The sequence below is a fragment of the Erithacus rubecula genome (assembly GCF_903797595.1).
Source record: "Erithacus rubecula genome assembly, chromosome: 1".
Lineage (NCBI taxonomy): Eukaryota > Metazoa > Chordata > Aves > Passeriformes > Muscicapidae > Erithacus > Erithacus rubecula.
In genome coordinates this window covers 5177268-5203022 of record NC_136658.1, presented here as the reverse complement: position 1 = coordinate 5203022, position 25755 = coordinate 5177268, and the positions used below count along the sequence as shown (strand labels likewise).

The 25755-nt window shown below is 40.6% G+C and overlaps 2 protein-coding genes across 2 annotated transcripts; one reads left to right on the top strand and one right to left on the bottom strand.

The window, feature by feature from the left end:
• Positions 1-634: 634 nt before the first annotated feature.
• Positions 635-12023, top strand: CHMP2B (charged multivesicular body protein 2B). Its single transcript, XM_079318534.1, has 6 exons — positions 635-793; positions 3560-3651; positions 6499-6693; positions 8997-9099; positions 10034-10140; positions 10270-12023. The coding sequence occupies exons 1-6, from the start codon at positions 760-762 to the stop codon at positions 10381-10383; spliced, it is 645 nt and encodes a 214-aa protein (XP_079174660.1). The 5' UTR covers positions 635-759; the 3' UTR covers positions 10384-12023.
• A 1281-nt stretch (positions 12024-13304) lies between these two features.
• POU1F1 (POU class 1 homeobox 1) lies at positions 13305-25180 on the bottom strand (the record flags this gene model as incomplete). The annotated part of the gene is given in 7 exon segments (XM_079318400.1): positions 13305-15837; positions 17206-17266; positions 17878-18042; positions 20116-20340; positions 22284-22358; positions 22361-22432; positions 25039-25180. Coding segments are annotated over 7 exon segments (954 nt in total). The 3' UTR covers positions 13305-15623.
• Positions 25181-25755: the final 575 nt, after the last annotated feature.

Sequence of the window (25755 nt, the reverse complement as noted above, 5' to 3'; positions counted from 1 at the left end):
GACTCAGCAATGGCTTGGGGTGAGCAGGATGCTCCTGAACAAAAAAATCCCGAACCCCACGGTTCATCTGTCACAGACGAACAGCGACCCCACTGTGTGTTTAATTGCGTGTTTAATTGTGTTTAATTGTGTGTTTAATTGTGACCTGTGTCCAAATCCCTCCACATGCCCACGCACCAGGTTTCCCTACAGAAGCTCGCTGAATTCCCACAGTATCAGTGTACACGCGATCTGATTTCTAAAGGGACACATTAAAATCAGTGAGAAGTTGTATTTTCCGAGACCAAGCGGTGCACCCCAGGAGCACCGCGCTGCCGAATTAACTTTTGACATGTTTTCATTTTAATGTTTAGAAGTTACACGTACAAGAAGAGAACCCAAGCACCGAGCGGGGAGCCGGGTATCGCCGCCCGTCCCCACACGGCAGGGCCGGTCCCGCAGCGCCCCTGCCGCGGCTCGGGGCGGCCAAACACGGGCAGACACAAAATCCCCGCAGGGTGGGAGAGAAGCCGAGCCCGGAGCCCCGCGGGGTGGGAGAGAAGCCGAGCCCGGAGCCGCTCCCGCTGCCCCATCGCAGCCCCACAGGGCGGCCCGGCCCGCAGCGAGGGCGGGCGCAGCGCGGAGCCCGCCCGGCCCCCGCCCGCCCCTCAGCGCCGGGAGGCGGAGCCGGGCGGGCGATCGCGGCCCGGCCGCTTCCTGGTCACCGGAGCAGGAGCGACGGGAGCCCGCCGAGGCGGCTGCGGGGGTCCGGCTGCCGCCATGGCCTCGCTCTTCAAGAAGAAGACCGTGGACGGTGAGTGGGTGCCCGGGGAGGCCCCGCCGCTCTCCCCGGGGCAGCGACCGCCCCCAGCCCTGGCTCGGCCCCGGGAGCGGGGCTGGTCCCGGCGGGGCTCCGGGGCAGCGGGACCCCGCGGGGGTCGCGGCTCCGGTCCCCGGTCCCGGCGGAGCGGAGCTGGGAGGGGAGCGGGAGGGGAGCGGGAGGCCCCGGGCCGCCCGCCCTGACTCACCGGCGGATCGGGGCGAGTCCCGGGCCGGGCCGGGCCTGGCACAGCGAGCGGGGGATTCCCGACTCACCGGCGGCGGGGGGAGCCGGGCCCGGCCCTGGGCGGGCCAGGAGGAGCAGGAGGAGCAGCGAGGGAAACAAAACAGGCCCGGCAGGAGTTGCTGGGCCCCAGGGGGAGCCGGCACCGAGCGGTGCCGCTGTGCGGGAGCCGCGGCCAGGCTGCCCCGCCCCGACCTGGGCTCCCTGTGGGCGTGCAAACAACTCACTCTTGGCTCGTGGCAGCCAGTCTGACAACAAAACGCTTAAACTTCATCAGGAATAACCTCAGAGCAAATCCCCCAGAGCTGCCGTAGCTGCCCGCAGGCCGCTGGGCGATGCTCCGCTCTCCCCGTCGCCGTGGCCCGGTTGGGCTCTGTGCCGTGCTGGTGCCCGTGGCGGGGCTGGGTTTGAAAAGGGCTCGCTCAGAGTGACGCTGCTCAGCCGCCAATTGTGTCACCGCAGGGGAACGCGCAGGGCCCGCCTGGCTCTCCCCAGCAGAAGGAAGGAGAGTTGGCACCAAGCTCCCGTGCCAAAGGAGGGGTTGCGGGAGCCAGGTCAAGCCCTGCTGGATGTCTCGTCCAGCCTGTTTTAAGGAATGCTTGCTCCTTGCCCTGGTGTGTGTGACGGCATTGTGACACACAGGAGTGGCTATTGGCATAGGCTGTCTCAGAATAACCTGCCATACTCTGTCTGCTCGGTTATCAGAGAGAAACAAGAACCTAGTTCTCATCTTGGCCTTCACTTCTAAAAACAAATGTAACTGCTCTTACAAAATCTATCTGGAACTGCAGATAGTTTTTTCCAGTTTATTGCTGTCCTTAATTTAAGCCATTGTGGAGGATCCTAAACCACAGAAATAAGGATCATGCTTACCCTTATTATCTCCTAAGTACTGTTATTGTTGCTGTCATCTGGAAGTTCCTACCTCTCTTGCTTACTATGCTAAGGATTTTTCTTAAATAGTGTAGTTAGAAAAGCCAGTCTTGTATGCAGCTATTAAGCTTTTTCTTTCAATTTCACCAAGTGCAGCTGTGCAAGTAATATACATTTATCTACCTTCAAAATTACTTGCCTGTAGCATTTTCAGAATGATTTTCTCTGCTGTTTTGCCGGTGTGAAGAATGCAGTTATATTCTGTGCCATCTTTCAGTTCTTAGTTATTGTCCACTGAAAAGTCTGCATCTCCCAAGGATATTTTTTTGTAGTACTCAGAGCAGTAGTAGCATTGTAAATAACATGTCATTTTCACACTGTTTTTTTTTTTTTTTTAATGTATATTTCTTTGCTCAAGAACTGGGCAAATCTTCAGCAAGGCTGGAAGAGGAAGTGTATATTCTGTTTTTAAAATGCCACTAAAGGTTTGGGATTTTTTTTCTGATTCAAAACTATTAATGTTGAAATAATTTCAGCAATTGATGTTTTATAGTATTTCTGGCTTTGGAAATGAAGAATGCAACTGCTTCTCACCGTTTGTAGAAAAAATACCTCAAACCTTAAAAAATGAAAAGGGTAGCCTGTGATTCTAGAATTTATCCTTCATGAGCTCTAAAGTTTTTATGACAGTCTTCTCCTTTTGAACTCCCACCCAAAGTGCAGACATGGAGTAGAAATAGATGAATCTCTCCTGGATAATAACTGCTTTCCTCTGTGGAGGTCAGAGGATGCTGAGTCACATGCAGACGTCCAGCTCTGCCTTTGCCCAGGTGAATCACCCAAGCACATGCTGTAAATCTTATCAAAAGTTAGCTGCAACTAGCTTGACTGATGCCTAGACTGTAAATAATACTTGCTTTAATAAGAGGATGTTACCAGTCTGCTATTTTTAATAGTATAGTGCACAAAACTCTTATGAAGGATGATAGGTTTCACCTAAAGACAGTGTTAAACTTGGCTCACTGTGTCAGTTGTCAGACTGGAGTTTGTTGTAAAGGCCTTCACTTTCCTTCCTTACTGTTCTTGAGCATCTCCTGATTGAAAAGTTTCAAACATTTTTGCTTTATAGACTGACTTGAAGAAGGGCTACACAGATGTGGAGAAGAAGCTCTCCCAGAACAGAATAAGGATAAAAAAGAGCAGGGTCCAGGATTTGCACCTGGAATTATTTTCACTGTTTGTGGAGCTGGGAACTTCACCAGCTCTGAGATCTCATAACCAAGGCTCCTCCAGCTGCCTTACCTGCTGCAGTTAGGCCTGGCCATGATAGTGCTGGACTTGTGCTGGACTTGGAGGAAAGTGTGTTCAGATATTTTACTGTGGAGGTTAAGGCTCTTCTATGGTTATAGTGCAAAGGAACATCCTAGGTAAAACAGCTTTTTTATTTTTAACAGGATATAGCCCACGCTGCTGACACAGTGATATTGTATACAAATTATATTTTGCTAATATTTTTTTATCTGAAATGCTGGCACTTCACTCTGAACAAAGAGGTGTCAAACATGCTGCATGGCTGTAGGGTGCTTAGCAGATGTTTGTGGAGTATTGAAAAACTTTACTCAGCTGTCAATATTTTCTTTCCAGATATAATAAAGGAGCAAAATCGAGAGTTAAGAGGTACACAGAGGGCTATAAGCAGAGATAGAGCAGCACTTGAAAAACAGGAAAAACAACTGGTAAGTATGACAGGGAATTTTATTTTGCTCTTTAAAACACACACGATAGAAAACTTGAGAGGTTTTAAAGATACAAATCAAGGCATAATGGAATACAAAAAAAATAACCAAAACTGTTTTCTCCTTTTCCTTTCTCAGTTATTAAAATTGTGTTGGAAAATATTTACTGTCTAAAAGTGATTCTCAGCCTTTGACATAGGAAAGTCCTGAAACAATACCTTTAGATAAAATAACCACATTGGGTTTTCCCTACAATTCCCAGCATTCTCTTTCCTTCTGAAGGTTTTTTTTCTAAAAGGTTTGTAAATTAGTGGTCTTGTGGTAGAAAAATTAAAGGAAGTGCTGTCACATTACCATGACTGTCCAGTGGGAGAGAGTACTTGAAAAAACACAAGAAATCATGAGTACCCCATAGAGTTGTTATTTTCATTCAGATAGAACTTCCCTAAAATTAGCTAATAATAGTAGGACTGTTTGCCTAAATTAAGATGTATTCAGAATATACTGTGTGTGAGCTTTCAAGTGCTCAGTGGCTGAATGCTGCACCTGTGTGGCACTATAAGAGGAGAAATGGATGTGCCAGATGGTGGGGTTTGATGCATGAAGAATGCTCAGACTGTGGGAAAAGCTGGGATAATCCAGCCCATTCCAGCAGCTAGGGAGGTGGTGGTTCATGGCAGCAGGTTGCACGAATACCAAGAGCTGGGAATAATAAACTAAAAGATCAGAGAAACTGTTTCTGAAAGCCTTGGACATGTAAGATGCAATAGGTTGCTCATAAATAAGGTATTTTTCCAGTATGAAATATTCCAGATATTCCTTAATTGTAGTGAATGTTCAGGCTGAAGTGTTGATTACTTACCACACTAAGTGGTTTCAGAAGTGTTGGATTTATGAGGAAAAGAAAAAAGGAGCAGAGAAATATGTCTTTGAAAAAGTTAAAATTTGCTCTTGGAGAGAAGCAATAGACAATAAATATTAATTTTCAGTGTCAGATGAGGTAAAGAAGCATCAGGGGTTTATCAGTCAATCTCAAAACATTTCATTATGTGCTTTCTCTAGAAAGACCTTTTTTTTTTCCCTTTAATTTTAAGGTACTACTCTGAGAAAACCCAGTTATACAGTTATATTAATTCTATGGATAAAAATACCTCAATGTATGCAGTCAGTTCTGTTTCAGTTCAGTAACCTGATATAACTATGTGAATTTTGATTTTTTTCCCCCAGAAGAACATAACTGATTCAATGAGCTTGCCCCAGACCTCTCAAAAGCAGATAATACACACCAAATTTACCCATATTCTTTTAAATTAAGAATAAAACCATCTGTATATAGGGTTTGATTTCTACAGGTGGATTATCTGCAATTATTTAGCAATGTTTGTATTTTGCTTTGAAAAAATCAGGTTATAAATGTAGGTCTTTCAACTTACTGAGAAAATCCCTGTTTTCAAACATTTGCTGTTAAAACTATGGGGTGCAGACTAATCTCTCCAATCTTCACAATACTTTAGATACAAAAAAAAAAAGGAAAAATATTCTGGTGATGTTTCAGGACTTTCTGTAGCTTCTGTGAGCTACTTACAAAGAGCACAGCTTTACTTCTATTTCAGGCCTCTAACATTGGAACAGTCTCCTGCTGCTTCATTGCCACTCTGTACCTTCCTGGATTAAAAATAGTGTGTATGACATACCCTTTAGAAATTTAGAATTTTGTGCCAGAGTCATCTCTGTAATAAACTTAACTATGAACTTTAGTGGTAGTCAGGATAATGCAGTGGCCAGTTTACACCTGCCTGTAAAGGTGACTGTTCTGCATGTCATGGTGGCTAGAATTAACTTTTCATTGATTCTCATGTGTGCAGTTTTCTGGATTACCAGTGCACATAAAGTCAAGCAACTACATACCTACAGCAGGTATATTCTCCTGAAAAATCCAAGAGAAAGCTGGTCTTTAACAGCTGTTTTTACTTAATGGTAAAAATCAAAATGGGCAAATGGACATCTGCAGAAAACTGAGCCACTGGGGTAAGACCTCCTTAAAAAGGCTGGAAAGGCAAAAGTAGTTGCAAAATTTGTATTACCAAGTCACACATTAGAAGGCACACTTTGAAGAATCCCAGCTGACAAGGTTATTTGTGCCAGGCTTTTTCCTAGTACCTCTGGGCTAAACAGATTGTTATTTCTCTTTGAATTGACAGATTGGGGTTTGGTTTTTTCTAAGACAGAAGTGTCTCCCTTACAGCATAAGCACATGTTAAATTATACTATTTTTATTATGATGTAAGTCCAGCTAAATTATAAGGGTGAAGAGCCTATAATTATTGGTCATTTACCTTTATCTACTTTTCCCCAAAAAAGCCTGTGAGGTTCTCTTGAGGCTGAAAAAGTGCTGAAAAGAACTCTCCATTTCTTACATGAATTATGTTAAATTGCAAGAAATCAAAGTTGATTAGAGTCATGGCACTAGTAGTTGAAATCAGAATTCCTTCACTTTTTTGGGTTTTTTTTGAGCTGTAGCTGCTTATCCAGATATGGAATTTAATGTGCCCATAGAAGTGAATGTGGCATCATGCAGCAGTTGAAGTCTTTGGGGGAACTGTGTGTTACCACACTATAATTCAGTTTTATTGAGTTTTTTCCTTGTGGTCAAATCATACCAGCATGACATTGATTCTGTTAAACAGCCTTGTTAAAAAAGCAAGGAACTACTTATATAACTTTAAATGTCTTAAAAGATTCAAGAGGATACTTAACTTTTGAATTTAATTATTAATGGTAAGGCTTAATTACAGTCCTTATGTGACTGGAAATTCTGTGGAATTGATCTCCCACCTTTTTGCACAGGAACTGGAAATCAAGAAAATGGCCAAGACTGGTAACAAAGAGGCCTGCAAGGTGCTGGCAAAGCAGCTGGTGCAGCTGCGGAAGCAGAAGAATCGAACCTACGCTGTCAGCTCCAAGGTCACTTCCATGTCCACCCAAACCAAGGTCATGAACTCCCAGATGAAGATGGCAGGGGCTATGTCAGCTACAGCAAAAGTAAGGCACTGCAAGATATTCTTTTATGTTCAATGGTTGCAAAAATTGTGTTATTTTGGGTAACTGCAGGGCTAAAAATCGCTGTGCAGGGGTGGTGAGGATAGTAGGGAAACATAATTTGGGTTTATATTTTATATTTTTGTTTGGTCAATCTATCCACATAGCACCTATATACTTTCTTGGGCTAGACATCTGTCAAATGTTTACATGATAAAAATAGACTAATGCCAGTCAATGAACTCTTAGTACAGAAAAAAACCCAAACCCTGCTGTTTCAGTGCCTTGCCTGTATTTATTATCACAAGCAGTTTTTACTAGGAAAAAGTAGGGCATGATTCATCTAGAAATCAAGGCAGTGTGTCACAATAGCTTTATGGCTTTTGAAAAAAGTAGGTTATTGCTTTGGATCTAAAGTTCCTAAAAAAAAAAATCTAATCTGGAGTTCACTGTCATTCCCTCTGTGCTCTCTCAGGAAAGAGTATTGCATTAAGTTTTCTCCCAAATCTCATCTCATAAGACAGTGAAAAATCTTTTTTCGGAGTTAGGTGTGAACTTTTCCCTATTTCCCTGAATTGATAAAGAGGGATTTGGCTTTTGGCATGGAGTACTGTTCAGCTTGAGGTGCAGGAAGCAGAATTAGTATGCATCACTGTAGACCAAGCTGGGCTTTGATCCCAGTCCAAGTTAAATCCAGTTAAACACAGCAATGCAGCTTGGTACAGAATGGAATTACCACAAAGGCTTGGTGGTCAGGTGCCTTTGAGACACAACATGAGGGCAGATTGCAGCCAGCCAGTGATACAGAGCTGTGGCTCTGCAGCAAATTTACAAATTGGACTTGTCTGACTGATCAGGTGCAACACCCTACTCAGTATTCTGACAACAGCACTCAGGTGAACAAGTTGGTCTTGCTTTTTAATTATTACATGGGTGACTTGTTTTTATCTATGATAGATCCTGGATTAAATTTCTTAAAATCAAAGTGTCACTGGAGTAGTTATAAGGGTTAGGTCAGTAGGAAAAAAAAATAGTATTTTTTAAAAACTTAGCCACCATTCAGAAAAATTACATTTTTTGAAACACAGAAGATACTGGTATATACAATTTTTGTAACATTATTGGAGAGAAAGGTCTTCAATTCTTTTGATCACTTTAAAAGTCAATATTTTGCCTTACCAACATGGGAAGCCTAAAGAATTGTTAATCTCATAAAACCATCAGTGAAAAATGTATGGGATCAGTTGCCTTAACAAGCAAGGCAAATATGTGAATGCAAAACTTTCAAAGTACTTTCAGTATACCTCTTAGCATATATGTTGGTAATTTTGAACAAAGTCCACTTATGTTACCTGCCTATTTTAATTGTGCATCTGACCCTTATTTTCTGAAGCTATATGAACTCTCTATCAGTGCAGATACTTTTGATGTCCATTTATATCAACACCTTCTAAGTCCAGAACAACTTCTTAAATTCAAATAATGTGACCATGAGCACAGTCTTTGAAATTCTAGTAACATTAGTATCATAATACTTTATCACTTTGAACAAACTCAGACATGAGGGCAGAATACCTTCTGGGAATTCTGTAGTGTCTTGATACCATCTATTTTAATTACCCAAATCTTTTATCTTCTCAAAGATAGTTAAATTTTATATTTTAATTGCTCAAATTGTCTATATTTAGATTCTGATATCCCACAGTAACTTGCTTTTTTAGGAAAGAGGGAAGTACCCCATACAGGTGGGCAGTGCTGCACACCTGTAGTAAAATAGCTGAAGTTTATTTACTGTCACAGCAAGATTTCCACCCATCACACAGGTGCACCCTAAACAAGTACTTCCTCAACACTTAGATATTTTTTTCCCAGAGAAAAGTAATTTTTCCATTAAATTGTAACATCAAGAAACAATTTAAGGCCTGTCCTCCAGGGGTGGTTCAAATAAATGGTTCTTTCTGAATAAGAACCTGCAGCCATTTACTTCTTTAATGTTTGTAGGCTTCAAGTTAGGAAATGTTGTCCATTCTTTTCATTCAGCTCAGTCAGATTTTTCCTAGTACAAGGCCAGGGGATGGGCATGGTGCAAGAAAGGTGTACACATTTAAAAGTTTGTCTATTAGGACACTAGATAGCAATATTTCTTTCAAAGTGCAGGCTGTACAATTTATCTGTCACTTTTCTACAGTTCTCATGGGATGTAAAGAGACAAAGTGAAATTTGGAATAAAGTATTTTTCTTAATGAATGCACTGATATTTACTAATGTCTCATTGTATGATTTAAGAGTTTTTTCCATATTAATAGACAATGCAAGCAGTTAATAAGAAAATGGATCCACAAAAGACACTCCAAACTATGCAGAATTTCCAGAAGGAAAACATGAAGATGGAAATGACTGAAGAAATGAGTAAGTTCTGCACTGCAGGGGACAGCTGGCTGCTCTTGGCAGGGGAGAATTAACCTAAAAACACTGATGTTTGAATTTTATTTCTACAGTTAATGAGACTGACAGCAAAAATGTAGAGCAAACAAAACAATGTATGTCTGAGCAGGAAAGCTGAGCCTTAGACTTTTTAGAAGCTCTAGGTATTAAATCTAGAATCTGTTCCTTCCCATCTTCTGCAAAACAATCATATTTTTAGAAGGAACATTCTGAGAGGAAAGAGGGTTTGAGACCCATTCAAGGCCTTGGCATAACTGTTAGGGGACTTGAAAAATTGCTTTAATTTAGATACTGATAATCTCAACTTTCTGCACATTGGGGTATGATATGGTTGTCTCCTTTTTCTTAAATTAAGCCCCAAACAACTTCTTAGGGAGGCAGCAAGTTTCTTGTTTTTGAGTGCATGTGTTCACTGTCAGCTAACTCCTGGTGTTGCTCACAGTCTTCTCCCCATCCCAATCCCTGCTCTTTTGTTGGTCATACTAAGCTCTCAAAACAGTTCTGTTGACCAAGACAGAAACACCTCAATTTCACACAAGTTATCTGAGTAGCTAACAACTTTGCAACCTACTTGCAGGAAGAAGAGAGGAAGGGGATTTTAATGAAACTATAGGTATTTTGCAGAAATGGTAAAATCTAAAATGCAGGGGGCAATACAGCAGTGGAACTAAACATTTTAATAAAAACAGCCATGCCTTACCCTGTTGTTGCCTAGCTGTGCTCACAGGCTTTGCAAAACAGAGTAAGAAGCCTCTCTAACATCCAGGTGTCTTCTGCTGAAATATTACACCGTGGCATTGCTGCTGTGTTCTGGGGAGGTAAAAAGAGGGTACTAGCTCCTGTTAGTCACCTTTTTACTTAATGCAGTCTGGATTTTTTTTTTTTCCTTTCTTCTAAGTTAACGATACTCTGGATGATATTTTTGATGCCTCTGATGAAGAGGAAGAAAGCCAAGATATTGTTAATCAAGTGCTTGATGAGATTGGGATCGAAATCTCTGACAAGGTATGGCTATTTTTGCACAGCTCACGTGCTTCTCCCCCACATTCCTTTTTTAAAAAGGAGTTTATTCTAAAAGTCAGCTTGTCATAACCTGCATTACTCTGACTGAAGGAAGCTTGTGTGTCCTTGCAGATGGCCAAGGCTCCCTCAGCTGCCAGAGGTTTGCCATCGGCATCGGCAGCGCCCGCCGCCACCATATCGGACGAGGAGATCGAGCGCCAGCTGAAAGCCTTGGGCGTGGATTAACTGAGCCACCTCCAGACACATGCACAAAGTGCAAATACTCCTTCAATGCAACTCATCTCTAGGAAAACCCTGAAGTCTCAGAAATGGCACCTTGAAGATCGAGTTGCAGAGAAAAGTACCTTTTTTTTTTTATCCATTGCATGGAGTCTTTTTGACTCTGGACCAACGAGGGGTGCAGTTCTTACAATAAATTCACTAATACCTGGTCCACATCTGTCCTTGGATTCAAAGATCCATCTCAGCTCCTGATCTATCTCTAGAACTGGCTATTCTGTGGCTGGTCATGCCATTTGCTAGGACAGCACCTATGTAATATTTATCATTTTTACAAAACTATTATTTATAGAAACATTCTTAGCCTGTGATCTCTTAGCACAAACAAAACTTCACCTTGGCTGTTAGTTGGAAACTATTTTTTCCATGAGAAATAGCTTTGAAAGTCTAGCTAATTTAGGCAGAAAGAAAAAGCATTTTATGTATTTCTTTGAAATTCCTTTTGAGCTGATGAAATAATAGCTTGTTATTCTTCTTACCAGAAGGGATGGATACACTCCTCGTGCATTTAATTTTTCTGGAAGAGGACTTACATTTGTTAGTGAACTTTGTTGCATGAAAGGCACTGATTGAACTCTATTGTACTGTAACTTTGCTGGTTTCAACAGAATTGCTGTGCCTTTATGTATATAAATCTTGTACCTTTGTGATTTTCTTTCAGAATGAGTCTTTGAAAGGTGAGTAAACTTAATAATTAAGATTTTAAGGTTTCACAAAATGCTTTGGTGAGACCTCTCAGTACACTTGATGGGACTCAGTGCTGGAGAGATGCAAGCATTCAGAAATGCAAAAAGGACATTTGCCTGAAGCAACATTTGTATATATATTTACAGTATTTCTTAATGAAGAGAACTGTGCATAATAGTATTGTTTGCTAAGATGCAACTGATCACATTGATAAGCTAAATCTGAATATTAGTTTTAAGAACAATTTTGGATCATAAATGATAACTATTTGTCTAAACACTATAATAAAAGCATTCTGGTTCTGTGAAGGTTTTTCTATGGTCCCTGAACTGCATCAACACAATTCTGGCTTTAACTGGAAAATGCATTGTTCTAAGGAATAAGAACTGTTGATACTTGAAAAAGACAAAATGAGAATGCAGTTCCCAGTTATTGCTTCCTAGATGTTGTGATATTCCTCAGCCCTGACTCAGCTGGAGATATTTATCCCTCAGTGTTGATTTAGTGGTGCTGCTCATTAAACAATCAACTTGGCTTGAAAAAGAGAAAAGCAAAATACCTCCCAAAACCAGGAAAATGGGGGGAACAAACCTCATAGAGAAGCTTTGCTGCTAGGCAGAGTGTAGCAGGAAACCCCTGTGAATCTACTGTTGTTGCACCATCTACTGTTTAGGACTGAAGTCAGCAAAGAGAATTCAGAGGAGAGCCTTCCTCAGCTTTTAGGCCAAAAATTGCAGATGTTCTTTCTCTTTCAAAGAAATGGTGGACAAATTGAATCTGTCAGGTAGTGGGTAGGAATGTGTAAGTTAATACACTGCATATATCCAATATGGGGTAATTTTTTTTTTTTTTTACAAGTTATTTTGTAAAAATCTAATAAAAGGCTTTTTATTCCACAATGACTTTGTCCTCTGTAGGGTTAGTCTTACACATTTGTCTGTTACTGGGCTTCCTTCATGAGCTCTGATAAATATTCCTTTGACTTGAGCATAATATTTAATTAGCACCATAATATTTAATGTAGTTGCTTGTGGACCTTTGACTCAATATTCAGTAAAGACTTTGAAAATTTTTCAAGTTTGCATTCGCTTATCTGAAACCTCATGCTCAAGTACTGGTCTGTGTTATTGAAGGAGAAATAATAATGAGAACACAGGGATAAAATGTTAGTGGTTGATTGTAGTTTGGTTGAACACCAAAGCTTGTGTCCTTTCTGAATGAGGTGTGCAGTTGATCCTTTCAATAATCGTCAAAATTGGGGATAATTGTATTAGGAGTTGTTTCCTTTGGGTCTTTGAGGAACAGGAAGGAAGGTATTGGTTTTTTTGGTGCCATTAAGACTGCTGAACTAGGGCTGGTGTCAGTATCAATCCCATGGTTTGTTACAAGTTACCTTTTCAATCCTGCAGCTCTAACCTGTGTAGAAATCTTGGGGCAGCAAAGTGAGAAGTGCTGGAGGTTTGCAGGCTTGTTATGTGTCTGCAGTTGTGGTCAGTATGTTGGATCAGTAAAAAAAAAAAAAATTGCACCCCCGACTTAGATACAAATTCCTTTTAAATTACATTGAGTGAAAGAAAACCACTCAATCCTAAATAGGGACTGGATCTGGCTCTCCATCTGGGAGCAATGACATAGTTATGCACACACCTAAAAATGGCTCTACCCATTGAGGAGTTCTACTGCTCCTCAAATGCCCAGAAGCAATTCCCAGGGCAGCAGTGAGAACACAATGAATGTAAAGGATGCTTCCTCCCCTAATACTCATCCAATTTCTGCTTTAAAGTGCATCCAGTATGCAAGCTGTACACATACCAGCTGTAAGTGGCTTCCTTATCTGAGAACTTGTATAAACAAAGGAAATTCTGGCACCCACTTGATTTTTTCCACAGATTTTTTTCCCCAAGCATATTAAAAAGCATCACTTTTTGTTTGTTTTGTTTTAAGCTTCTTTCCATCTTCTCATATTTACTCCTAATTCTTATATTCTATATTCTTATCTCCATCAGCCTTTTAGTAGAGCTCATAATTGAGCAGAATCTATAGCATACAATGCACACACATCACTAGCAGAGAGTAACTTGAATTATTCACCTTACCTTTGATCAGCAGCTTGGCCTGTGCTTGGTGGGTTGTGTCCCTCACATGAGGGCACAGCACAGTTCAGAGACAGCTGAACCTCGTGATAATGCCTTGGTTTGCCCTCTAGTGGGGTTTTAACACCCTCCCTAAAGTTACCATGGGAAAAGAAGAGCAAGAAAAAAACCCACAAATATCTCAAACACTGCAGCCCAGCTTGGCTGAGTGGGCAGCTAAGCTCCTGCAGGTTCATAGAGCCACTCCTTGGAAATACTGCCTTATATGCAGGTTGTTTCTCCACCCCCAATCAAAAGTAATTGGTGGTAATTAACTTGTTCTTAGAGGAAAAAAAAAAAAAAAAAAAGAATTACCACTTTCTGCAAGTCATGGCTCCAGCTGCAACAGTTGAAATTTATTTAATCCAGCTTTTCTTCTGTAAATAATTCTAATTTGTTTGTATTTCTGTGGTAGCAGGTGAGTGTGTTTAAATGGTGGCTGCTTCCTCTAATTAGTCTTTTGCCATTCTTTTATGCAGGACAATTTTGTTATGTGTCACCTTTCATTTTCTTTTACTCTGTTGCTGCAATTAGCTTTTGCTTGTGAGACTTTTTGAGGGGCAAGAGAACACCATGATACAGTGAGGCTGCTCCAGAACAAACAGTTAAAGCATTCTAAAATACACTTCAGCATGACACACAGCTGAAAAGAGTGAAGGGCTACCAAAACAGAACTACAAAGCATTGCCTGGAGTGCCAAATGTACAGGAATACTTTATTGATGAGGAGGTTGGGAAGTACAGGCTGTCAGCACTTCTAGGAAGCCTTTTGTAATTAAGAAAATAATTTAGAATATAAATAAAATTTTTACATATCAGATAATAATTTCAACATACATGACATTTGACCACATCACATGAAAGCTACAGCAATGCATGCCACCACCTTTGCTGAGTGCTGATCCTCAGCTGAACATTTTTTGTGAAGTTCATGACCTGCTGATAACCTGTGGTGGATAAATGTATGAATCTTGGTCCCTGCTATGGTGGGTGAGCTATGCTACTGATGAGAGCAGCCTGAAGGGAGTACACAGCTAGTTTCTCCCCTCTGAGTTATTAAATTGAAGTTTTCTTCTCAGTTAAGGGGTTAGAGTGGTGCATTCATCCATAAAAATGTATTTTTTTTAGAAATTCAGGAGCCTGATTTCCATTGCTGAATATGCTTATAGTCACTGTAATAAGTATCAGAGATAATTCAATGTACACTAGAGAGTGAGCACTTAACTTGTACATGCTGCTCCTAAGTGGTCTTGAACATTAAACTCCTTTGGCTTTCTGTAGGCCTATTGTATAGACATTTTCTAAATCATCAGGTTTGTTTTATGGAAAAATAAAATGTAGCTGGCCAGTACTACTTGCATGTACTCACTTAATTTCAGTCCTGGGAAAACAGTCAAAATACTTATATGGTAATGGGCTAATTCCCATAACAATGAGCAGGGCTGATGAGATGGCTGGGTAATCTATCCCTGGGGAGTACTACAGTCATTACACTCAGTTTTCTCAGTGCCTGCCTCATAGGTGGAGCTCTGGCACTGGAATTTTTTTCCCTCGATTATCTCAAGGCCAGAGGATGACAAATAAGGGATTATTTTCAATTAGTGGGATGTAATAAAGGAGGAATGTGCAGAGCAATAAATTCTTCTTTTGTATACTTCTTAGCTTAACACACCATCTCTGGTGTATGTCCACACATGGTTTTAATCAGGAGTACAACTCAGAGAAAGATCAATGTAATAAAACCCCTGATAATTATTTTTCTTCCCCTCAGGCCACAAAGTCTTAAGGTCAGATAAATTGTATTCCTGTTTTTATAGCTAAGCCTACCCAAACCAAACTTTGAGGCACATAACAAATTAGCAAGAATTACCTTTGATAACAAGCATTATCAAGCCACTTCTACGTGACAGCTGTTCAAGGCAGTCCAATGTTGGGCTGAGACAGAGCATCCAGTAGTGTGATACCTCTTAATTAATTGCCTTAATTAATGACAGCTAAATCCTTCCCATGCTACAGCTGCTGACACCAAGCCTTGCAACCTTTCAGAACTTAGAACACATATACATTTAGTCATTAACTCCTACCACAAAGGCAAATAAGGCACAGCACAGGGAAGCTTTTTGGGAAGCCTTCCTAGTTGAACAATGTGTGATGGGCTCCTTGCAGAGACCTCCAGCTCTTCAAACAGATACTGCACAATTTAGTTTCCAACCTTTTACATTCAAATTGGGTCTTGCACAAACACTACATCTGAGCTGGTAGCTTGTAGGAGGAATGAGTGGTTTACTGATTTTTTTTTTTCTTAAACAACACAGAATTTACAATACTTACAGCAGAACAGAAATCCAGATCTGCACGTGGAAAAGCTTCACCGGCATTCATGGTGCTCCTTGATAATGGAACTGAAGGCATTCTGGTGTAAACTGGTCTTCACTCTTTTTTCCCTTTGTCTTCTGTTGCAAAACCAGACTCTCACAACTTCTTTCTCAAGATTGAGCCCCTCAGCCATCCTCATGATTTCCTGAGAAGATGGCTTACTTTGTTCTCCAAAGTGCCTCTCTAGGGCTTCTTTGGCAGCAATGCTGGATACAGGGGTAAAATTTCACCTTTAAAAACTTTTCTGTACATTCAGGCTTTCACCACTAGTTCAAGAGAAAGATCAAGTAACAGCACTGAAGGCAGTGGCTCAATTTGTTTCATTTTTCTCTACATAAAGGAAACCCAAAGCACTAAAAACAGTCCCTAGTTCTCTACTCACATGAGCAGCGTGACATCATACAGAATTTTGGCATGGGGCAATTAAAAGGCAAAAACAGCATCAAGTTGCAAATGCAAATGCAATTTCAGTGTAATAATAAAATATTTGTGCTTCTTGATATTATCTAGAAGACACAGCTACTAACTAGTTATGACTGGGGTCACAGGAATTGGAACAAGCCTGACCACTCTTCTGTCCCAGCAAATGCACATCAGTGGTGTTTGTTACCTGGTTGTATCAAATCATTTGGGTTTACAGAGAGGAAGAGCTCTGTCACTAAGATTTGGGAAACACTGTGTGTTTTACATCCCATTAGTTAGAGAGACAGCACTAGAGTATTCCTAGAAATCACAGAGATTATGGCCAGCTGCTTTAGCCATCATCACATTTTCCAAATATCTGCCCTCATCTCTTCCTCCGAGTCAGCAGCGACCAAAGCTGAGTAGTTCACTAAACAGAATAACTTAGTACTGTTATTTTTTCTTATTTTCAGATAGAATTTGCTTCCTATTCCTGTTCCACATTCTAAAAAACACATCTGTGACATGCTTGTGTGCCACTGGGAGGCATCCAGAAGTTTCAGCAGTAGCTGTAATTTCTTTGGACACACGAGGGCACTTCATGCATTATTCTGGAAGTGAGGTTCAGGTATTTGCTACTGAAATACAATATCTGCTCCCTAGTTATTTCACCTGTTGGTCTTTCATTTACAGTTTTTCAATATTTACTAATGTTCAACAAAACTGGCTAATTAATACCATGGTGTTTTGCACAGATTTATAGTAACATCATTAATTTTTGACTAAGAACTTAGGTTTTGAGCAAAGTATGAAATACAATACTTTCCACAAATTCAAATTTAGAAGTTTCTGCTGAACTTAATTTAGTTCATAGGATTTTCCTTATCCCACTAGTTTGTCTTCTAATATTTGCTAAGAATGGCTGAGAGTAAGGCTACAGAATTCAGATCAAGCCCATCTCCCTGGTTACTTTAAGGTTTTTAAACTGAGGTGCTGCACGCCTTCAAAGCATTAATATTTTCTTGCTACCCAGGATTTTGTCCTGAACTTTCACTAGAATATTTCTAAATATTGAAATTTTAAGAAGCACAAGTTGTCAATATTAATTAATAGGAAATATTGAAGCACTTCAATTTTGACAGGAGAAGAAGAAGCATCTAAATATTTATTACCTTATGGTGGTTCTGCGCTTCCTCTTCCGTTCATTCACTCCAACTTTTTCATTGTACAAAGCTGTATTAAAAAAAAAGAAGCCAAACAACAAAAGCTGGCACTTACATTCCACAGGGACTGGAAAACATGAACTATAATTTCCAGCAAAATAGTCACTGTCTTTGAAGGAAGAAGAGAGCACAAGAGAAAGTGCTGCTGAATAAGAGGAACATTACACACAACATCTTTCCATTGTCAGGATGGTTGGTCATTGTTTTACCTCCAACTGTAAATGGCTATAGGCAGAAATGGTTAGAAGCATAAAGGACAAAGAAAGTCCTTTGCTAGTGAAAAATCAGTGTACACTGCTAAATGAGCTGCCCTGCAGATCCTGCTCTGGTTCTCTACATGACTAGAACAGGTTTGCTGGGATAGGACAGGAAGAAAATTACTTCCAGCATCCCAAGAGATGTTTCTGCTATTCTGCACACTCCATACATTTAAGTTTTGCCCTCCATGCTCATAAAAAAAAAAAAAAAAAAAGAGAACTCTACTTTAATACAAGCACACCTCAGCATTTAAAGCTGGTAAAATTGTATTTGCTCTGCAGAAGGCATATAATAGCCCTAAAATATTTATATGGGATTCTGCTTGAAATGCAAACCAGTATTTAGAGGATTTCAGTTCTCTACCTCCCACTTGTTCAGCTTCCTCCAGCCACTTGGACAGGATGGATTTCAGCTTGCAGGCGTTCTTGAAGCTCAGCTGCAAGTTCTCAAAGCGGCAAATCGTGGTCTGGCTGAACTCGGAGCCGTGCACGGCAGCCAGCGCCTCTCCAACGTTGGTCTGTGTGTAACCTGCCAGAAACAGAGGCAAAAGTGACTCTGAAGCTTTCTAGGAGGGTTACTTTCCTTGGGATGCTGAGCCCTTGACTGCTGGCTCTGGTGGGCAGCAGTGGCCTCGGGCTGAGGGTCCTGCAGGGGTCTCTGGGTCTCTCACATCAGTGCTCAGGCTCCTGGTGGTTTCTGTGGAGTGGGTCACTGATTTAGTGGAGTTCACACTCCAGGAGTAGGGATTTGAGAAGGGTCCAGACACCCCATGTCTTTGTGTAGATGGTGCAAAAGCCATAGGCTGATCCCTAGAGGCACTGCTGGTCTCCTGTTATTTGTTGTAACAACTAAAGCTGAAGTCAGAGAAATGCTGCAGTTTCCATGCAGACTTTGACTTTGCATCAACAGCTCCCTGATCATTTCTCTGAATGTGGATCTGCCATGGCTGGGGGACTGGCTCATCATCCTCCTTTTCTGCTTTGGTGCCAGAACAAGGCAGGATCTCTTTAGGCACTCAGTGTCCCACGAGGAACTTTTTAACCTCCTTTCTGACTGCACTAGCCCTGTGTCTCTCAGACCCACAACTCAGTTTTATCTTGTAAAACTCAAACTCAGATTATTTTTCCTGTGCATATTGCATTTCTTCCATTCTTCAGGCTCCATGCCATTTGCTTGTACCAAAGGAAATTTTGTTTCCCTCAAAAATTCAGGATGAAGATTCAGTGATCAACTATATGTGGCCTGGCAAATGCTTTCCACTGCTGTGGCTGACAATTCAAATCTATCAAATACAAGATATATAGGAAAATTGGCTAGTTTGCAAATATATTTTAAACCCTAAAATTTTTTATTTCTGTTCAGACCGTATATGGAACATCCTGGCTTTCAGGCTGTTGAGATAGCACTCACATAACCAAATAACCTTATAATTTTTTTAGATTTATAAAATAAATCTAAATGTTGATGCAATGCTATAAGTGATAATGACAAGAACAACAGGGCTCAGCCCACCTTTGTCCTCAGCAGTTTTCTCACAGCAAGATATTAATTGCTTCCCAACTGTGCCATGGCACAAAAAAAAAATAAAATAGGAGGAGAAGCTTGCTACTGGTGTGAAGGATTTCCCATGGATGTCACTCAGTGTATACTGAAATGACAGCACACCACCGGATGAAACAAGAGGATGGGTATGAGAGGTTAAAGCATGTCCTGCCCTAAGCTGCAGATAATTTGAAGCTGTGCAAAATATTGCACCTGACACTGAATGCAATTTCTTGAACACCAAAACTTTTCTCTGCATTTAGCACAAATAATTTAAGGGCAGGAAAGTTTGAAGTTCTTTTCTGCAAACTAAAAGCTGAAGTTCATTAAGTCCATGCAAGTCTTACAGGAATGGGGAAATTTTGCTGGGCAAGACAGGGTTAGAGTTATGATCAGATAACAGCAGAGGTCAGACCATAAAACACCCAGAAATTGTTGGAACCCAGAACCCTGGGAGTTTTGAACTTTTTGTGCTTTCTGGCACTGACCCCCAGGAGAGCACTGCTTTTGACTTAAGGCCTTAGAGAAGGCTTCCAAATTTGAGTGATGGGGTTAGAACCACAGGTATGTGTTAAAATAGGAGTGTGTGATTTCATATGTGAAGGGTTTTGAATTTATGGTTTTAGAATATGTATGGGACAAGATGGACATTCTTGGGAGTTGTCTCTGTCTTCTTCCTTCTTCTTCAGGCAGTAGTTTTGGTTGGAGAGGGGTTTGGTTATTGGGTCAACAGTATAAATAATATAGGTGTTAGCTCTTAATTGAACTGATTAGATTTAAATGACCTTGTAACTAGATAGATCTAACTCTATTTTGCTTGCTTTTAGCTGGTAGCTAGAAGTGTTGCAGAACTCTCTACTTTAGATAAGATTTAATAAACAACCAGCTCAAACATGAGAAAAATTGTCTCCTTGTTTTCAATCCTGACTCTGAGTGAAAGCAGAAGAAAATTAAGACAAGCCACTAATTAGGTGATGCACCTAACTCGTTACAATAAACAACCGGAGTCTCCGCCTTTTTTTTTTTTTTTTTTTTTTTTGGTGGACACAAAACGCATACCCAGCTTGATTCTGCGCAGCTTGAACTCGTTGGCGAATTTCTCCAGCTCCCTGATCTCGGGGGAGTCCATGTCCAGGGGCTCCTCGGCGGGTTTTCCCTTCCTGCGGAGCTCCTTGGCCGCGGGCGGCTCCGGCAGCGGCGGCGGCGCGGCGCCGAACCCGTGGGACAGCGCGCAGGAGCCGGAGCCCAGCTCGGGGAACTTGTACAGGCACGGCGCCAGGCCACCTGCCAGGGCAGGGAGAAAAGCATGGCAGGGAATGCTGCCGTCCGGCTGCGGCTGATTTGTGGAATTTATCAGTATACACGCGAGGAGCCAGGAGTATGAACTTGCTAGGATGTGTTTTCTCCTTCTTCTCCCAGCCCCCTTTACAACCATCCTATGACTTAGCGAACTGAAATACGAGGCAAACGCCCCACACTTACATAAAAATCCATGCTCTAAACTGGAGTTAAGTGGTACTGCAAGACTGATGGATCTGTGATATTTTGAGTCACTTAAAAAATGGCCAGTCTCTATTTTCTGGTACAAAGAGTATTTCCACGTAGATGCCATTTTTCCATTTGATGCCCAGATTAGATATCTTGGCTTAGCTGTAGCACAAAATTTCTTGAAGGAAAGTACACAGGTAAGAGCTCAAAGAAAAAAAATAATACAAGCCAGAGCTCATTCAGAATGATCCTTCAAAAAAAAAAAAGAAATTGCTCAAGGACAAAACAGAACTATCTTTCACTACCTTTTGTTCACAAAGGTCAGACTTAAGAAGGAGATTCAGTTAGGAGTGAAGGTTGTTTTTTTCCTAGATATTGTACATAGAGCTAAAATGTCTCTGGCCTCATGAGGGAAATTATTGGAGAAATATTAACACTCCTCAGTGTATCTGGAGCAGCCAGTAATTCCAGGTTCTCAGGTCATCCTCCCCAATTTTCTAAACTACACAGAACTGTGTAGAACTCAGAAGTTCATCAACCTCCCTCTGCTTCCTCCATTTATTAGGGTTAGGTTTTTCCTCACTGCCTCAATTACTCCCACCAGTTTCGGAGGTTCTAACCCCACAGAATTATTTTATACACATCACCCAGGATAACCACAAAAAAAAAAAAAAAATCAAAAATAATGAAGAAAAAGAGGGTAACTTGCTTTGCAAGGTGCTGACACCATTTACCACGTTGGGGTGGGGCATGCTGCATGTCTGTAGGATTCGAGTCTGGGAGAGACTTGCTGAGAGCATCTCTGGAGTTGCAGGCTTGATGCCTAAGAAAACACAGTAATTTCTTAATCAGAAGATGAAAATAAGAAAAGAAAGGAGAAGAATAAAAATGTATTTCTTTTGGAATTAAAATTAATTTCTGAGCAATGTAATTTATTATTACTTATTAACTTTCCCCTGTTAATACACCTGAACAATGCCAGGAATGTTTGCAAAAGACAGAAATTAAATAGGAGCATTTGGAAATTTGCACACCATGAAGGAAGTCTACACTCTGTCCCTATGCAGCTGTAATAATCTATGCTGATTTACTCTAGTATTTCCTTAATTCTTAGATGAAATAAAATTCTGAGTTTGATTTTGGATTATTTCCAAGTCCCAGTTATTTCCTGGGAGTTATATTAATTTGGTTCATGTCATAATCTCATTGAGTGCTACTTAAACTTGCACAGAACAAAAGTGCCTCACTCTTACTGAGCCTGGGACAGGGAAGAATGAGCAGGATGCCAGCATGCATTCATGAGTGTAAAAATGCATGAAATCCTTAAAAATCACTGGCTGATCTGCCTGCTGAATTCAGCTATCCCTTCACTATGCCATCATTTTATTTTACAGATTCAACCAGGGGCTCATCAGCCCATGTACCAGCAATACACAGGAATATTGGGAATGTCACCCTCCTAGTCTCTCAAAAAGTGATAATCACCAGGACAAATGGCCAGGGCTAAACAAAGAGAACAGGAATTTCCCAGCCTTGTAGGGAGACATAAGATACAGATTGATTTCACCAAAGATGCAAAGGTTTGGGAAACTCTGGGCACTGAGCCCTAATTTCCCAACTCTTTTCCAAACACCTTACTCCAAACCCCATCCTCTTTAAAGGATTGTCTTGGATTGGTTCCCATGAAGGAAAGCTGGCTAAAATCACACATCTCCCCCAGCTGAGGGCTGGCCTCTTACCTGCCATCACCCCATAGGTGGAAGGTTGATTCCCATAGTGACAGGAGGGCACAGAGTAGTGCAAACCTGGCCCAGGTGTCCCAGAGTTGTTGTGGCAAAGCCAATGCACGAGCACACGCGAGTTGGAAGCAAAGAGAAAACAGATGGGACTGGTAAGAATTCAAGATTCACGACACAGCCTTGAATTTTGAGTGCCTTCTGTGCAGCTGTAGCTTCTTCTGTGAGCATTTAACACAGGGTCACAACCATCAGGTTAACAGGGAGAGCTGCCACTAGAAATTGTGGGACATCCTCCGAGGCAGGACTAGGAATTGTCATGCTGTCTCTCAAGGAGTTGCTTTTAATACTAAATAATCTATGGGCATAACCCATTTTACACAAACTGCTGAGCAGGGGAAGGAGGAGACCTGCTCCTCTCCTCACACAACTTCACACTCTGATTCAATCTCACAAAAACTAATTCCATGGTCTCAGGAAATTCACTGTTCAGCAAACCCTGCAGGGAATGAAGGCCTAAGTTTCTAAAGGCAGCAGTTTGGGGCATTTGCATTGCTGTGTCCAAAAATCACAATTTCTTGAGTGCCAAGCAACAAAAAGCATTTCAGAGTGCTTTGGCAAGGTGGCAGAGAAGCAAGATGGTAAATTCTGGATTCTTCTAAAAAGTCAGGCTTAAATAAACATTTTCCATCACCAGCACCAACAAACACACTGTTAATTTATCTCTAGTGTTTTCACAGGGGTATTTCAGATCTGTGCTCAGTAATAGCCAGTGCCTGAAGAATGAGATCATTTTTTACTGAATGCAATATAGAGATATGGCTGATTCTCTTGTATAAGTAGGAATAAAATTGCGTGTACTGCCCACTCTAACAACTGCAATAAAACAGAATATTAAAAATTAATGTTCATGAGCATTCAGATATGTAAACCCACATTTTAAAGAACACATTCCTGTTGTCCAAAATTGTCTAATTAGGGATTAGAATCTTTGGGTTTTACAACAGTAGTCATAACACTAAAGTGTTCTGTTTAAATAGACTTGTACAGATACAAAATTACTAAGACAAACATGCTTATACTAATGTAGATGCAGTAAAAATAAAGATTGTATTGATAATTGTAATGCATGTAGAGCAATTCAACTTTTCTGTTAAAATCTAAGTCTTTACTGGTTGCATTTTTCCACTATTTCATAATCCACATACTATAATCTTTATAATGAAAACACAATTTTTGACTTGCTTAATGATTTAAAATTAAATAGCAAGGATGATGTTGCTATTTAAATTAAATAATAGCAGTTGAACTGTTGAGGACACTGCAGAACATCAGCTGAATGACACAATATTATTTGAACAGAACTATTTTCACCTTTCTTGTGATGAACAATTGTTACATTCATTTAAAAAATTTTTGACATTTAAAATAAGTTGTTATTCAAAATTCTTTCACCATTATATTGTACACAAATTCTCCTCACATGCATGCAACAGAGTGACACTTTTTATGACAATTCCCTAATCCATGTATGAAATTTGTAAATATTGACTCATTATAGTTACCACCCTCTGCTTTCCCAGGGTGGTTTTTTCACATCTTCTGGATATGATCCTGCAATCAAAATTTCCCCTGACTGCAGTGGCATTTGTCCTTGGGTGGCAGATACAAAATACCAAAACTTAAACCTGTAGCAGAGGTTTTGAGCCATCCCTCATCGTGTCCTTTCCATTACAGCTCAGATGAATCTAGAAAATATTGCTGTGATACAGATACATAAATTTGACCTCATACAAAATTTAAATTCTCCTACTATTGCTAATAATACCCAAAGCTGTATTAGGATATTTTGAGCCTCTTGCTTATGTATAAGATGATCCTGTTTTCTGTTACTAATAATCAATTTTCACTACTTACATGCTTTTTCTTTTCATTAAAATGCTTTATTACCAATGCTTTTCAGGAAAAACCTGGTCTCTTATTAAGACTCCAAATAAAAACATAATGTTAATGCAGTTTCAAATAAATCAACTATTTCTTTTCCTGTTCCTGAAGGCTTTCTATCAACAATTCCTGTATTCCAGAATCCCATCTCTTCACTACTAACACTGCAAGCAAACTCTCTTTGGCTCAGATATTCAGTCATGAAATAGTCCTAGTATTTATTAAATGCATCTAATTGAATTATATAAACAAACATGCAAAATTCAGAAATATTGACAAGGTTTCTACTACCCATTTTGAACACCCCACTTAAACCTTAGTCTTGATTTGCAATATGCCTTGCAAAGCAATGTTTTTCCTTCTTTAAAACTCCCCCAAGCTATATTTGCACCTGAGGTCTTAAAACATATTTCCTATGTAAGGTAATTTATAATTATAATTATTTATAATAATAATTTATAAATTTAAATTATGGTTGCATAATAAACAACCTTTCAATTAATTGATGTGACAGTTATCATTCAAGATTGTAGTTATACCAACAATTACAGTGTTTGAACCTGCTCTAAGTTGACAACATATTTGAGTCTAATCTTGTAACAGACTTAGACAAAACTATGTATTTAGCTAAAACACAAACATTTGTGCTTTTCCTGATTCACTCACATGCAGAGTTTTGTGAAATTGCTGCTGCTTTGGCACAGTCCCAATCACACATAACACTGACACTGAACACTTCAAACACTGAAAACTTGATGAACTCGTACACCACCCAAAAACCACAAATGAGAGCAAGAGTATTTTCAAAAAGTACCTGTGGACACAACATTGGTGGCATGGTTGGAGACCTGCAGGCACTCTGCAGCGCTGTGATGCATTATCAGAGGCAGAGAGGGAGAGGAGTCAGAATTCAAGGGCACAAAGGTGTCTGAGGAGGCAAATGCTTGGCAGCTCATACCCCCAAGAGCAGGAGAGCTGCCTGTCCCTGTTCTACCAGATCCTGCAGGATTAATGGCACCTCACACTCTCTTCCAGGGTTTTACCTGGCTGTGCACACAGAGGAGGGCTCCTGAGCACAGGGAGGTCGTGTGCAGGTATTTATACCACTAGGAAATCCCTTTATCCATTTTAATGTTCTTTTCCCAGCAATATTGCTACCCTGCTACAGAGCCTCCTTCCTTCCCACACAAACACAATGCCTGCCCAATTAATGGGGGGGAGGGGGAAGAAGAGGGAAACCAGAGACATGGTTTGATAGATATTTTCAATTAGGTCTTTTGTGGAGGACAATGACCAGAAAAAAAAATAAAAGTATCGTCTCCAAAGTCGGTGGCAACAGACAAGTGAGTTTAACACTAAGTAAGTCTCCACAGTCAACACCTGCCTCCAAAATCTCATCCAGGCAATTGTCTGGAAGATAACCTGTCTGAGAGCTCAAACAGAAGTCTGCAATAGTCAAGAACTTATAGCAAAATAATCTGAATTAACCTAACTCCCAGCAGTTGCACAGTGATCATTTGCCTTGACCTGT

Coding starts and splice junctions, on each gene's coding strand:
- CHMP2B (XM_079318534.1), top strand. CDS start 760: ATGGCCTCGCTCTTCAAGAAGAAGACCGTGGACG. Junction 3,652..6,498: donor AAAAACAGGAAAAACAACTG/GTAAGTATGACA, acceptor CTTTTTGCACAG/GAACTGGAAATCAAGAAAAT. Junction 6,694..8,996: donor CTATGTCAGCTACAGCAAAA/GTAAGGCACTGC, acceptor CCATATTAATAG/ACAATGCAAGCAGTTAATAA.